Source organism: Bombus pascuorum, chromosome 5, assembly GCF_905332965.1.
Source record: "Bombus pascuorum chromosome 5, iyBomPasc1.1, whole genome shotgun sequence".
NCBI lineage: Eukaryota > Metazoa > Arthropoda > Insecta > Hymenoptera > Apidae > Bombus > Bombus pascuorum.
The window spans coordinates 67,411-84,032 of NC_083492.1; the positions used below are offsets into that span (position 1 = coordinate 67,411).

A 16,622-nucleotide genomic window follows, 5' to 3' on the forward strand; every position below is an offset into this window, starting at 1 on the left:
GCTATTAATGTAAGTAAGGCTTATAAAAATTGTCTATTAAAATGTTATAAACCACGAAATAGGGGTTAAAGTTGTTAACGAGTTTTTTTAAATAAATAGACGATTAAATTAATTGCGCGAGTCATCGAGATGCATAAACGTAAATGCGAAATGAAAGTGAAAGCCGGTCTTGGCGTCGACCGCGGGAGACACCGATGTATCCGCGTTCTCATTGCGAGGTGTAGAGACGCGCCGAGCGTAGTATATCGGCGTTGGAAACCGAAAGATGAACTATGCCTGGCGAGGATCAAATGAAGGGAAGCCCAAATGGAGGTCCGTAGCGATTCTCACGTGCAAAGATATTAGGTTTGTCAAATAAGTCTAAATCAGGTAATACGATTGTAATAAATGATTGAAAATGAGAAAAGAGAGGTGTCTAACAGGTTTTTCCAAATTTCACGTTCGTCGGTGGTCGATGATCGTGACGTGGCTTTCTCGAAATTTCTGCGATGTATCCCAAGAGCGGGCAGTTTATAACAGCATTGTTCCATCAGCCAGTGGCAATTAACAGTACACACGATTACCTGACGCACATCAGTCGACTACGAAACAACCTGGAATTTCCTTTAATTTTCAGACAGTGTAATTATATTGTTCCCGTGTATACGTGTCGGAACAGTTAAACTTCTCACATCTCCAATAATTAGTCGTCTATGTACATAGTACAGCAACGTATCTATAGCAAATAGATCTTCTTTTTCTTATCGGAACGTAACTCGATTGATTTCTTAACTCGTCGTTAAATGATACTGAGTAAAGCTGTACAAGGATTTATTCATTGAATCCAAATTGTTAAAAAATTCAAGCGTTTAAGGAGACAAATAAAGTGATTTGACAATAATCGACGCTGTTTTGACCCCAATCGGTATAGAAAATGTAATTTTTTTGTATGATTTGCGATTATGTGAGAAAAAGCGGGCCTATTTGTTATATCAGTCGGATCTTCGCATTCTTTCGCTTGGCCATCTTCTCATAAACGCACAGTTTGGAAGAATTATTAGAAATGTCCAACTAAACAAGGGAATTAAAAAGAAAGTATAGCAAATTCTTAGGAATAAACGTGTTATAAAAGTGTACAACAGCTACATTCGTGGCTTTAAAGACAGTTGTGCCAGTGTATGATGAGTTGTCGCTTCGTGAATTCGCTGAACTTTATAAAGCCTATCGAAAGATTTTCGAAAGATTATTTAATTATCGGTCTCTGCTGACGGCAAGTATCGAATAACGAATCATTAGATAAGGCAGGTGACCATCGACAACCGTTGATTGCATTTATGTACCGGTAGTGCATATATAGTACATATATATATATATATATATATATATGCTGTTTGGAAGTAGGTCCGAATACTTTTAGGTCCAGATATCGCTTACCCTTTCCCCTCCGATATCATAAAAACATATCGATTAGAATTTCCTTGCACTCTTTGAAAATCATATATTTTCGGATACCACTTTCGAAAGGCGTTTGAGAAACCACACAAGTTCAAACGGAACTCGCGATGGAATTGCTTCGACGTTCGGCAGAATCATACACAACACTCGCTGAAACCACCGTGCGCTTACTCGAGTTGTGGCCTCTGTACGTCTAACCTTATTATCCTTTCCGTAGTTTCTTTAGTTATATACATATAACTAAATATATTAGTACATAACTATCTTTTAAAGTTTTAGATGTCTTAAAAAATCTTGGCTTTATCTCACACAAATACACGCGTTTGTAAATGCGTATTTGTAAACTGTATCTCGCTGGGATGATCGGCGTAGATGATTCGAGTTCTCAGGCTGGATTAAATCAAAAATATCAAGAGGATTCTTCTTCTCAGTATGTTTATCGTTATCGCCCGTACCAAAATAAGTAGTATATGTTTGAAAATTGCCAAAATGGGGAATGCTTAAATTGCAAATTCCGAAATTATCGTTCTTCTTACGGTAACAGTTAAGTAAAAAAAAGTACGACAAACTCGGCACAAAAATAAAACGAATAATTTATTTTGATACGGACGATAATGGTAAACCTATTGATTTAATAAGAATCCTCTTGATTTGTTTGTTTTAGTCCACGTTGAAAGTTCCAACCACCTACGGCCGTTTATGGCGACGAGATGAAGATTTTTAAACACGCGTCCATTGTGGGCAAGATAAAACCAAGAAACATTTAATTTAAACCGTATAAAAAATTGGAAAACGATGGAAAAGTAACTCGGTAAAAAAATATCATGAGAATTGTTAAATTTTGTAACGCTAACAAACTTCAGAATTAACCTAATAAACGGACAGGAGTAGTTCTAAATTGCAAAATTTATCTTTATTTCACCTATTCCAGGGAACGTAGGCGGAAATAATACCTCAGCATCGTGTAGAAAGAATTATTGGTATAATTGCATGTTACAACAATTTTGTATAATTGCAATACTGTGCCAGAGCGCTAAAATCGAAGTGACTCTGGTGAAAATGGACAATAAATTTCATACGAATGTCGTATGGTGCGGCATGGTAGAGTTGTAAAATGGTGATTTATTTACAATGCGAACTAATTGATTTACAATCGCGGCGATGACCGTGCAACCAATAGCGTACCACCAGCCGCAACTTGCCCAACCCTCGCATTCTCTGCCCTCTTCTTTTTTTCAAGCTCGATCTACTGCTTTCTTTCTCTATTTCACTACTCTGTTTTGGCAATCGCATTGACAGAATTTTACGCGACGAATGCTGATATTTTTCAAACATACGCGCACCTTGTTATAAAAGTTTGATACTCCCGTTAATAATTGAATTATTTCAATTGCCGCGAATATACGTATGTGTGACAAGGTGTGTCGATTAAATTATTCAATATTTTATTGCTTCCGGGTAGGACAATAACGCATCCTATTCAAGATGGATTACAAGCTACGAGACGTGGTGAAAAGAATTGATCCCGTAAAACAATAATTACGATATCGTTATTATTAATGGTTGCGTACGAATACCTTCGTTCCGATGAAAGACTAGCATTCTACGAATTTTCAATCGTTAGAAAAGAACTTTTAATAATCGAGGGTGATGTAAATGTTAGATTTTTAGGCGTTGGAAACAAAACGAATAAACGTTATTAAATCTTTATCTGCAAAAATAATACATTTTTAACATTTTGGCTGCCGTGTGACAGGTCGGCTTGTCACATCCTGTCAAGCCCATTGTGCCGCATGACATGTCGCGCGTCGTGCCGCGGCGCCGCGCCGTATCGCATTGGGGTAGACTGGAATCGAAAGTAACAATTCGACTTTGAAATACAAATTCGCAGAAAAACTGCGAACAGTTACGAAAAAAAACTATACTCGGTGCGTTTGAACCATGGGTGTTCCATATTTCACATTGTAGTATAAATACGTGGAACTGATTGTGACGTACATATGTACATAATCTGTGATAATCTTTCGAATAATCAACGTTTCTGTTAAACAATAATATTTCGGATACTTAATAACCAATATCACAACTATATCACAAGCAGTATGACTTTTCGTTATTAGTACGATTTGTTACAGTTTGGTAGTTTTGTTTCGTGATCCTTTATACATGCGTATCGCAATACCGAAACCAACTAGTGATATAATTCTGCTGAAAGACGTAAAAATAATTAAAAGTTTCTTGAATAAAAAAGATATCTGTCGAAATCTTGATTATTATATATGTATTTGTTGACACATTTCAAAAAGGCTGTTTAATTCCACATTATACAAGCTTATTATACACGTATACTGTGTATGTATAGCTAAATATGTACACGATACGATCAATATAACCCTGTTTCTCAATTCCCTTTTTTTATAATTAACCACATAGGTAGTACTTTAATAGTGTACTTAAAAGCGACAAGAACATAATGTGAACGGTATGTGTGTACAAAGTATAGTTGGAAAATGTGTTTTACTTATATACGTTTATGTGCTATCAATGCACGTAACATGAAGCAAATGTATGTATTAGGTTGTCCGAAAAGTTTCTTTCGTTTTATGAGGAAATAATAGACGTACAACATTTTTTGTTTTATACTATATTATTATATTTGTCGAATTACGTACGATCCATTTTGTTCTGTTGAGATAAACACTGTGACATTTCACAGACTTGATTTCACGTTTGTATGAACGTGCACCGTTGTAAAAAAACACGTTTGCGAAAGAAAGACACTTTGCGGACAACCTAATATGTATGTATGTATGTATGTATAATGTATATTATTAAACGCAACGATTAAATCGTTTTACAAAGTGGAACGTTTTTCGTGAAATTCGAAATTTACTTGCTGACAAGCAAGCAACGATGAATGGTCGCTGAGCAACGTATGTCTGAGCAGAGCCTGGTTAACGCGAACGAGAGTATTGTCAGAAGCTGTGTAGCTGGCGATTTAGAACAAGGATCGCTGCCTTACCGGACAATCGTACCGAGGTTTCTCCTTAATACCCACATATATCTCGATTACTTTGCTGCTGTTTCACGCTATAAGCATGAAACAGCATAACCTTCTCGGCTAACGATAAGTCTACGCTGTTGTTAACTAAATCTGAAACCCAAGTCTAAAGAGATGAGTCCTTGGAGCCGAAAGGTATGGTACGTTATTTGTACAAGATTTCCCTAAGACCTAAGATACACGTATACACGTAGTAGGATATATTCGTGACAGTAAGATCTAGTAAGTTAACCACGAATCAGCCGTGGCTACTCAGCACGTTCTACCGTGCTGCAGCACGTTAAAATAAGTTTTGTTTTGCGCTGTTATTCCTTCGTGGTTCACTGTCGCAGCGAGCACGTTGTTTCGTTGCATAAAAGAAACGTGTGTAAATGACTGCAGCCGACTCGCAGCTTTCCTCTTGTTCGTTCGACGCGGGCACAACATTTGAAAATCGCTTCTAGACTAAACAAAAGTTCATCGCTGTCTATCGTGTCCTAGACAGCCGTTGACATCTTCCTGCGCTACGGTCAGCGTCACGAGTGTCCTATTCGTTTCTGTGGTTCCTGCGAATGTCTGAAAATCCTTTACTTCGCTGTCTTCGTATAATTCTTAACTTTGATTTCCCAAGTTGGCACGTTGTACGAAATGTTGTTTAAAACTTTAACTACACGTAGCCTCGGAAAATCTGCAGAAAATCTTCAGAAAATTGGATATTTAATCAAAATAATTTACATATAACGTTTGCAAGACGTGTAAAAAACGACGATTATTATAGAAATTGAAAATTCTTCGAAAATTCTTTGATAGATATTTGAACACCTAAAAATCCTCGAGCACCTGATAGAAGTAACAGAATAAATAATTTAATCATTAATAATGCTGCATCGTCATTTTCTATAGAACTAGCGTTATTGTTATCACACGTTTGTTCATTCATGCGAATCGATTATTTGTTATTTTCATATTTCATCTATTTCTAATTTTCGTGTAATTGCAGGTGTAGAAGATCGTAACCAACTATTTCTAAATGTTGTGTGATCGTCAAACGATTATTTCCTTTGGATTAAACAATTTTAACATACGTTTTAGATATTTATTGTTATCAAATCATCGTTTGCAAAATTTCCTGATTATATATCTATACAATATGTACGTGTGTATGTATGTATATATATATATATATATATCCATGGCACGTTTTATCTGTCATTAGCGATAATAATAGGCCGTTGAAGCGGTTCTATTTACTTTCCATAATGGCTGTCTATCCCTATATTACTTATATATATATTACTCCGTTATATTACAAGTTGCAGCGAAACTCATTTTCCTCGACAGTTTCTTTGCTTCGCTGCCGTGTTTGTTTTTAATTCCATTCGAAATGCTATTATTCCTCTTGCTAATCTTCAATCTTGTTGACTTCACGTTCAGATATGAAAAGTAGAATGATCAGCGTAAAGCGATCGAGTATAGATTTCTAGCGACGAAATTGCGACGGGTTGGCAGTAAATCAAAGAAATCAATTCTGGAAACGAAAGCGTACACGTTCAACTGCTCGATATACGATCGGCTATAAAACCTTGCTGTAACTACCACCTCGTGGCCGGGACAAAGGAATGAGACGTGCAGGTTGGCCAACGCCGTTCGAGAAAGGGGTGACTCGAGGATCGTGGAAAAAAGGTTTGGTAGAGACATAGGAAAACAGGACGAAACGCTGCAAATAGAGGAACGTGCCAGCAAAATGTGGACGAGAAGAATAAGAAGGATTAAGGAGAAGAAAGGGAGAAGAAAGAGGGGAGGAACGCCGGAGACGCAATGAAAAGGCATAGGAAGGAGATCGATTCGGCGTGGCATGCGAAGAAATTTGGTCGCTCCAAACTTGAAAATCAAAGGTTGACTACGAAGTGCCGTACAACAGACACCCGGCAAAGGTTGAAGGGGGAAGGTGGGAGAGGTTAAAAGGAGGAGGACTCGACCGGTGGGACGTTCGTGGGTTGGCCGGTCGATTGGTTGGTCTCTTTTACTCTTTAGCGAAGCACAATGACCGCCTATTTGGCGATTCTTGGACTGTGCCGTCGTCGCCGCCACCGCCGCCACCCTCGGTTTAACCACCCCCTGACCTCTCTGTACCGGATGACTCACCCATCCAACCATCGCTACGACGTATAACTCGACAAAGTGGAAGGAGTAGAAAGCATGTTTACAGCGGAAGACCTGCAAGTTTAGAATCCAAGTTTACAATCACAAACACGTTGCTGTAGCTTCTCTTTCCTCGGAGTGAAAGAAAGAAAAGAGATTGTGCGTACACTCTTGTTTCTTATACGATCGATTCTTTTGCTTATTTTATTCCGTATGTTCGTAGTTTTTACCAATAATTAAAATATTAGTGGAGATATTCTCACAGGGCAATCGTCCATTACAAATGGAACACTCGTCGAACTGTTGCCTGCTTTCTAGGCTAAATTCCTGTCTGCCCAAATTATTTGATTTAGGATGAAACATGAATCTCGAGGTGGCACATGAATCCCGGAAGTAGGTTTCATGCGGTTCCTCCGTACTAAATGCCTAGTTGATCCGGTTTTGCGTGCTTTATGGAGTGCAGGACCGTGCATCACTGGACGAAGGGACGAACGTGAGGCGCCATATTTCCAACGGATGTAGAACGATCGTGACTTCGTATCGCAAATGAAATCACGTACTCCGGCCGTTTAACACGGAAACGTATTCTACGTAAACGATTCCGTCTGCCTACGAATAAGCGACGAGATACGATCTAACCCCAACACCGAACAGTATTTCTATGAATGTATGCATGTAAATTCAATAACGTGTGCGTACGCGTAGTCGAACCATAGACAGAGACATGATCGCAAACTTGTACGGCACATACTCGCTGTATATGAATTTTCAATTAAATTTATTAACCAAACGTGCGATGACGCGTACATACGCGAACAAAATGAAAGACTATAGGAAATACGCCTAACGACGAACTATGCGCCGAAAGGCAAGACGAATCGCGTTTGCCGTTTATCAATTCTACCACGAGTTGTCGTAAAAACGAATAGAACCGATGTTGTTTCGATGTAGGGAACACTGTTTCGAGACGTATTTTATTTCAAATGCAACTATTGTCACGATCCTTACCACGTCCACACTCTGTTGCTGTTGATTTCAACTATCGTTATGCCGGTTGCTTATTGACAAATAACTTAACTGGGAATTTGATGAGAACAGAGATCCTATTCTGATCGAATCTACTCGTTTTTCTTGCCGTGGGTGTTGTTGCCTGCTATCTACAGAGTGCTTAAGGGTCCCTGGCTTACAAAACGGTGAATGAATAAGTGGATTGAGCTACTGATTGTTAGTAAAAGGGGCCCGAAGATAAAATTCCTTGTTCTCACTCGGGTGGTTGTTAGATCTCGTAGATGAACGATACGCTAAAAAGTTGACACCGAAGTTTATCTTAAATCGCCGCCCCATCGTCCCTTAGGGGTGGCGCAGCGAGGGGTTAGCGGTATAACCGAATTTACTAACTGAATTTAGCGGTACAGACGAAAGCTTGGATACGTTTGGCAGCTACAACTCGAACCGGCGCTAGTCGCAATAATTCTGTTGTAACTGATATAGAGCGATCGTGTTGTTTAGTTACGTAATACGTTGGAATAGTATCTATGATGTTGTAACAGTTCGTAATATTTATTTTTATATACGTGTACATATTTATCTCGAGTTATACATACAGTATAGTAAGATATTGATTTATTGTAATTCAGCTATAATGTAATTAACTCGTTCAAATTCCTGTAATTTTGAATATGCGGATAGCCAAGCATTTCAGTCTGTTTATCCAAGTAATTTTCATAATAAAAATATGACGATGAATTTCCAAGTTACAAGTAATAACAACAAACTCCGGTGAAATTTCTGTCAATCAAATTTCATCAATTAATCCTTCCCGTTTCTCTCTCGACGTATCATAAGAACTGATGGTTGTATTACACGCGGTTGTCACGCGCGAACGCATTACACGAACGCATTAAAAATCACACCAACTGAAATATGTTTTACGTCGATACATGCTCAGCTATATATACGTATGTATTACATCTAACGATCGCACACATATACGTAAGATTATAGAGACTGGCTTCCATCGGACGAATAAATCGAAAAAAATAAGTCGTATATCGTTGATTCGATCTTATATTCTGACAAAATAATTGTTTTCAATTTTTATACAGAAGCACTGCCATCGCGGTTTAAAATTTCAATATTCCTCGGCTGTGTTTCTTTCGCATGGCAGATTGATTTGTACGGTACAAATACGGTGGAGAATGTTACAACGTACTCCGTCGTCGGACAGACAGATATCGTCAGACTAAAATCAATTGTAATCAGGACCAACGTATAAATCAAATCGTTCACGAAGGGGTAGAAAGCACTGTATAGCAGGTCGCTTCCTCTTGAATGATTTGTTACCAGTACACGCTTTAGGAAGCTCGGCATAGTGTCTTCCTCGCTTTTGTCCCCACCTCCTTCCGCAACTGTCACCGCTCTCCAAAGCCCATTACCTCACGAGAAGAGCCAGAAGGAAGGCTGGCTGCCGCTGTAGATACGACGCGAGGGAAACTTCTTTCGTATCCTTTCAACTTTCGGCCACGAGGAAACAATATCCATTGCGTACGTGCACCGTGATATGAAACGATACCGTTGCGACGGATATTGGTTGCTACCGCTTGAAAGCATCCAGCAACCTACCTTTTTATAGCACCTGTCAATCGTTATTCTCGGATTTTATTTTCATTACTCTAAAACTCTAAACAGTCTAAAGAGTCTTAGGAAAACTGTACCGTATCTTGATACTGCTCGCCGATGTACGATATGTATAACGAACATGTACTTTTCTCTATTACGATTATACACGTCATTTTTCACATGCATATTTAAATGAAGAAGTTGTACGAATTAGGCTATTGTAACGTTAGTTGCGTGACAAATTTCTAAGAATACGAGTACAGTCATACGATATAAGTATATTTAAACGCGTTATGTAGCAAGTCAATAGGTTTTTACTCGATTTCTTAATTTGTGCTCGGCTAATTTCCTATTTATTAGATTTATAAATCGGGCAATACGTAGGAAAACTTGGATAAGGCACGTTTCCGTAATTCGCTGATTCAGTAGTTTCTATCGAAAAAGTTCGAACGATACGATACGATACGATACGATACGATACGATACGATACAACAGCAAGAAATTTTGTTAGCTCCGTATATCAGCACAGGCACATCGCAGATAGGGTTTCCTAGTGTTTCGTGCGAACCCAGACCCAAACTCGGGACACAGGTGTTGTCTCGTTGAAATTTCATCTCTCTCTCTTAGGAACGAATAAATCTAGCTCGATCTGCCTGCACTCTCGCTATCCCTATTCAAACACTCTTAACGTTTGCAAAAGTAACCCCTTTTTTACATATATAAATCGTAGAAATTACATTCGTCTACAGGTTCGGTCGAAACTCGGTTTCTTTCCTTATTCGCTCCGAACGCTCGAATTGTCTTCAATCGTTCACTCTCTTTTACGACAGAAACGTACTTTGCTTTACGACTCGTGGCTCATATTTTCATAATCACTTGTAGGAAAATTCTTTCCTTCTTGCAGAAGGAAATTCTTGATCGATAATTTCGCTCTATAAAAATTAGAATATACCTTGGTTGGTATTCAAAATTCAGTCAATTCGAAGAGCAACTAAAGGATAGTTGTGGTTGAAATTAGCCGTGCAGAAGCTAATAAACCCGAATAGTCGTGAAACCGCGATTACCGACTGTATCTCTTGCATTTTGCACGAAATTCAATGGACTTGGATATATGTAATATAGATAATTATGTACCGCGGTCCGATACCTCCGCTACACGGGGCGAGAGGATGAAAGAGAGAGTGAGAGAGATTGACGAGGGGAGAGGACAGCGAGATCTAATACATATATTCACAGTGATGCATACTGTTCCTTCGAGGTTACTCTTGTTACTCGAACGTTTTCTTGAAACGATATCTCGTTTGCTTTCTAGTCGCGGAGAAATTTTACGCCCGAGCGGTCACCTTGGAAGAACAGCGCGGCGGTCAGGAACGTGAGAAGCGTCGACGAGTGCACATCGTCGGACGTCGCGTCGCGTCGCGTCGAGTCGACGATACCGACAATGGTTGTCGAGAATATCGCGAATGTTTGCCGCCCCGCAACGAGCAACGAGATTTGATACTCGAGGCGTCAGTCGAGCGACAATCTTGTCGTCGTCATCGTTGCTGCCGTTCTTCTCCAGAATCGCTTCGTGAAGCAATTTTTTACAAATATCCCTTTCAAGAATATGCGTATATACGTATATTTATTTATTTAATTTTCCTCGTCGCCTCGTCGCCTCGTCGCCTAGAAAATAATAAATAAACTTGGTTTACGATTTACATAGCCTCCTACGCAACACGCATACAATCATTCGTCGTCCGTCTCTTTTATCCTTCCGTGTCGTTGTCAGAAAATGTCGGTAATTATTTAAATGTTCCTTATTTAAATGTTATTCGTTTAAATGTTATCCTCCACGCCGATTTCAATGATTTTTTTTGTGCCTTATAAAACTCGACATCGTTCGTTTGGAACAACGTTTCTCCTCTCGCGTGAACGTCGGTACCGCTACGGTGAACTCTGCCTATATCGTCGACGTAATCGTGCGTCCGTAACAGCGTATGCGTTAGTATTGGTTGTTGGTCGTTGTTGAAGTTTTACGACATATTCAAAAAACATCGAAATCGGACTTGATGGTAAACTTCTAAATAATTAGCGAAATATTAATGACAGTAGATAGGACATTGAAATATAATTGTGAAACCTAGTTTCTGATTTTTAGTAACAGTAAAGTAGAAAAAAGATTCATATAAATACATGTCAGATATGATGTTGGATTCGAACTACGGTTTGCTTCGTGTTGCAACAAAAAGATCGTACAGGTTATAGTTCCTTGCATTTAAGGCTGGGGTCCACTCGATTACGAACAAAATTGCTTAAAAGTTGGTGCATAATCCAGCAGTATAACCCAGTTGGTACATGATCTATTCGAGCCGGGACAAATTCCACGATCGATGACAAGTTGCGTGGTGAAACGATAGGTCGTATCGTTTCTCACCTACCTTCGGAAAAATTTCTCGCTATCGTGCTGATCATCGATTTAACGTATAAATAAAACTAGTAATGTAAATTGATAGGATAAGAAGCGTTTTGTGTGATTAAAGTAATCGATTTCTGCAAATATATCATACGCTATAATTAAACGATATAAGGATCGTTCGTAATGGTTAATTTGGCTGAACGCGTGTACAAACATTTTCACGAAATGTACGTGTATAACGTACAAAAACATCCTGCTAAAAGAAGATGTGATAATTTGTAATATTTAGATGCGGTGAAACATTCAACGTATAGAAGAACAATGGGAAATGTTATACATAATTTTCAGATGTCGTCAATTTTCGAATTGCAGTTTGTACATTGTATTAATACGTCTACGTTGAGTATAAAGTAATAGAATTATTGTAACATGTATGTAAAATAAGAAAATTTCATGCGAGAATTTTCTGTTACACATTCGTCGATTATTCCCATCGATTTTACACGGATCATTTCGTGAGAACATCTCGTATGTTAACAACATGGCATTAATCTAATCGCATACATAGATACAGAAAAGAAGTTAGCATGGTTAAATGATGATCAAAACGCTAAAGGGAGAGAAGACAAGAGATAAACGGGAAGGAGATAGCCGATACATAGACAGAAAAATACACACAAAGCAGGAAATGAAAATGTACGATCGTTATACGCATATACATATGCTATGTGTTTAGATATTCCGATACATAAAGATATAAATATAGCTATAGTTATGGATAATATGAATGGAAACATAGAAATGTGGTTGAAATTACGGTAGACTTGGAAGAAAAAATCTACAGACTATGTATGTAATTGTAATTGCAAACCAAACAAACCAACCAACCTCCACGGTAAGGCCTAGCAGAAAATGTTCGCGGGCCTCCTGTAACAAAAATATATATAAATCATAAGAAATTATCTGAGCACGGAAGGAAATAACGTATTTGTCTCTGATAATTGATATTTACTATAGTCTATTAGGATCTAATATTCGTATTACTAATAGAGAACGTATTACTAACAACACGACACGATAGACATTTATAAAGAGAGGGAAAAGGAGATCAAGGTAAATCGATTTACTAGTTGAACGTTAAACTTGCAGAATGATGAGCAAGCAATGAACTATGTACTTTGTCTATTAAATTACAATCACTTGGAAATATAATATAACGAAAGCGGAAAATTTTAATGATTTGGTATTAAATTGAATGAATGATCAGAGTAATAATAACAATAATGTTATAATAATAGTAATAATGATGATGACCATAGGTATATATAGTATTAAAATTATTTTGTATCGAATCAAATAAAGTGTTGGAAGGAAGGAGAAACAAAATACCATAAAGAGACAACTCTCAGTTTCGTTAACTCGGAGTGAAAAATTTAACGGGAACGAAAAGGTAGTCACACTGTCGTTTGACATCACCATAGGCACCACGCGCGATATGTCAGCGATCATGCTTGGGAATTGGGTACGGTTGAATCTGGTAATGGGTACCGGGCGTGAAATAAAGTTTGCATCGCAAACTCGACGTTCGCAGTGATTAACCGACGCCGGAAACGGAAAACGGCTGAATTTAAAAAAACCAAGTCGTTCAATTTTCCTGCAAACGAAAGTGAAACAAGATCGATATTTAGTTTAGCGTGTAATAACATGGTTATCGACGTGGTTCCGAGTGCTTCCGTTTCAAATTTTTAGATACTCTCATACTCGAAAGGAAACACAAAGGCGTTTTAAAATTTGTTTTCTATTTAAGGTTTACTTCAGTATTTCCCCTCGTATTATCTCTCCTGCGTCTCGCTTCTTTCGTCAGAAGCAAATTTACGAACAGTTTAAATTTTTCGATCCAAGTAAATTAAAGGTTAACCGATTTCTACGTATTTCCATTTTATTGCGAGTTGAGTATGAGATAATCACGATGAAAATAGAAAGAAAGAGAATCACCAAAGTAAAAAGAAAGTGTATACCATAAGAAAGATCCTTTGTCTTATACAGTATATACGTGTATATATACATATATACATATATACATACGTACAGGTTATTAGTATGCGGGTGTCGCAGTTTTAAATGATCAGATCAAACTGTAGCGGTATGTTGGACGAGTGGAAAGTGTGGTAGGAAAAAGTGTTATTATATAAACACAGGTCTGTGTCACCGTACACTTTCCGTTGTTGTCTCGTAAAACAAAATAAGCATGAAATTCGCAGAGTGATAAACTCAATCTGCCTACAATGTCAAGCTAGTATATTTCAAAGGGAGGAAATTTTGAAATGGAAACGTAAAGACGTAAACGGCGAATGCATACTAATTCGCCTGCTCATCGAAAATCTCGTCGTAACGGCATATTCCATATAAACATCCACGACATTGTTACATTATTTTGCGATGCGTATCAACGACGAATTCCGCTCTATCGTCCTTAATTTTCATATTTCTTCTACAATTTTTTTACAAAACGTTTTCAGACCTACGTTTATATTCGTTGTATCTCGTTTCTCCTCGTTTTTACCCGTAAAACATGCTGCTGTGGTTTGATCAATTAAAACCGCGACACCCTGCATAATATACAACGCGTATTATGTATACGCATAATAAAATATCTGATAAAATGTTATTGAGCAAATGAGCGTGGAAATCGTGGAAATTCTTAAGAAGATTGAAACTTTGAAATTATTAGTAACAAAGTCAGTGGTGATGCAGTGAATAAAATTTTACATGCGAATCTTACGAGCGATAAGCCGATTAATTGTTTTACGCGATGCCTGGAGGTTACGCGTAAGCGTATATTCCCAATTAATTACTCGATAACATTCATTCACTTTCTCCGTATTTGTAAGCATTAATCGATTCAAATCATCGATCCGTTTCGTTATTTCTTTATTATTCCGCTCTTATTATTACTTATCGATGAATTCTTCATTTTATTATCATTTCGAGCTATCGCCTCGCGTTTGATCGACTCGTAAGATGCGTAAACGAGAGAATGGACAAGAAAGAAGGTATAGTTGTGTGTGTTGTATGAAGAATCTCACAAGTACGAGAAGGTGATGAATGGAAAAAGTGTCTGATTAAGAGTCGTTTGCAATATGTGGCGATTTGTAATATAACGTCAACGTCAACGTCAACGTCAACGTCAACGTCAACGTTAACGTTAACGAAACTGCAGCGTGGGGAACACACTCTCTCTTTCTCTCTCTTTCTCTCTGTAGGGTGCAATGTGCACCTACGTGGAAAGTTGCCGTTATCTAAGACAAAGATGATGATGCTGGTCGGAGGTTCCATAACACTTGAGAACAGGTGGCGTTCTCTCCTGTTATTGTCGCGACTGATACAGGCAACGGTCGATTGCCATATACGAGAAGAAGGAACGAAGGTGGCAAACCGACCTGAATTTACACGGTCGAGTTATTAATTTTCGCGCTAGAATACGTACGTATAAGTATACGTATACATATACTTATACGTGCACATGTACGTATTGTAGTATCGAGAATACTACTTAATAATTAAATGATGGTTTATTTAAGAATATATGGATTGATACAGACGTTGATTAGACGCGAAACGATGGTTATTTAACATGAACTAATCGCAATAACGTACTATACTTTAGATAACTCAATAATTAATTTGCAACTCTCGTCACGACGGATCCAACGCTCTCTCTCTCTCTCTCTCTCTCTCGCGAACCCCATGATTCTACTCTGTTACTGGTACGTAAACTTGGTAGTAATGTTATACCGATAACACGTTTGATCAGTATCTGTCGTATGGTACACGATATTTATTCTAAAAAAGAAGTTGATTAATAAAAATGTATGCGTATTAAATAAGTGGTACACGTAATTAACAACAGGCGTTGGCATATGGCGTAATATTTAATAATACTATAATAAATAATATACTCGTAAGATTAATTCCTAGAAAAACAAGTCGCAAGCACCGAACCTTCAGAGTACGAACAACAACGGAATATTTGAATCGCGAAACAAATTCCAGAATCGAATATGGAAGGTCATTCGCAAGAGTTAGTTGCCACGGTTGTGTGAACGTCAGAAAACTTGTGGATAAACGAGATTACAAAGAGGTCCGAAGATAATGTCGCTTAAAAATGGCGAAGCAATTATATACGTAATACGGTAGGAAGAAATCTCGAACGTAATCGTACATGTCAATGCTTAAATAACCGAGCTCCCTTCCTATGCGCTTACCTTCCGCGGCATTTCTAACGAAATACTAAAATAGTACCGTTAAAGCGTCATATTTACCAGACATACATACGTGTATATAAAAAATAATACAAAATTTGTTCTCTTCTCTTTTCTTCTTTCTATGCCGTTACGACTTCGTTCGAAGTATTTATTTCTTCAGAATTGCACGATCAATCAATAATGTCAATACCATAACGGGGTACTCCACTTTCCTAGAAAGTTCGATAATTTAAACCGTTTACTGGTACCCTATACTTGCTTTGAGCTTTGATTAATGATACGTCAATGAGCGCGTCACTTTATACATACGTCACATATTTCTGCTATGACATAATTCCATTCTAACTGACGTTTATCGAGTTTTCTTCGATACATACGCGATAACAGAGAATTAAAATCAGCAATATAAGCGATAGGCTCCAAGTAATTATTCCATACATTCTCCAATTTTCCCTTTTTTTGTCCCTTTTTCTTCTTTCCTTTTTTGTTTTTCTTCTTCTTTGGGGTCGCCATTTTCTTTAATTTCTACGAAACTATTTTGACCTGGCTTTTAGAAATTTTACGTACAATTGTTATCATATCGATATTACAAATATACTATAACTATGTGTAATTTATAATAGCAGTGGATACTAATATAATAAAACAAATAGTTATTTGTCTCGTTATGTGACATCTAATACGTTGCAAGTTCTATCGTGTATGAATAGAAATATTTGCCGA

The 16,622-nt window shown here is 37.8% G+C and overlaps 1 protein-coding gene across 10 annotated transcripts in view; it reads right to left on the bottom strand.

The window, feature by feature from the left end:
* LOC132906687 (carcinoembryonic antigen-related cell adhesion molecule 5-like) overlaps positions 1 to 16,622 on the bottom strand; it is a 102,625-nt gene that overhangs the window by 37,132 nt on the left and 48,871 nt on the right. For 9 of the 10 annotated variants that reach the window (XR_009658028.1, XM_060959078.1, XM_060959074.1 and 6 more), the window contains exon 3: positions 12,523 to 12,561. The exons of the other annotated variant lie outside the window; for it this stretch is intronic. Coding sequence is in view for 8 of the 9 variants with exons in the window: in XM_060959078.1 (XP_060815061.1) it covers positions 12,523 to 12,561 (39 nt within the window). In the remaining variant the exon portion in view is untranslated. The remainder of the gene's footprint in view (positions 1 to 12,522; positions 12,562 to 16,622) is intronic. 10 annotated transcript variants of the gene reach the window in all.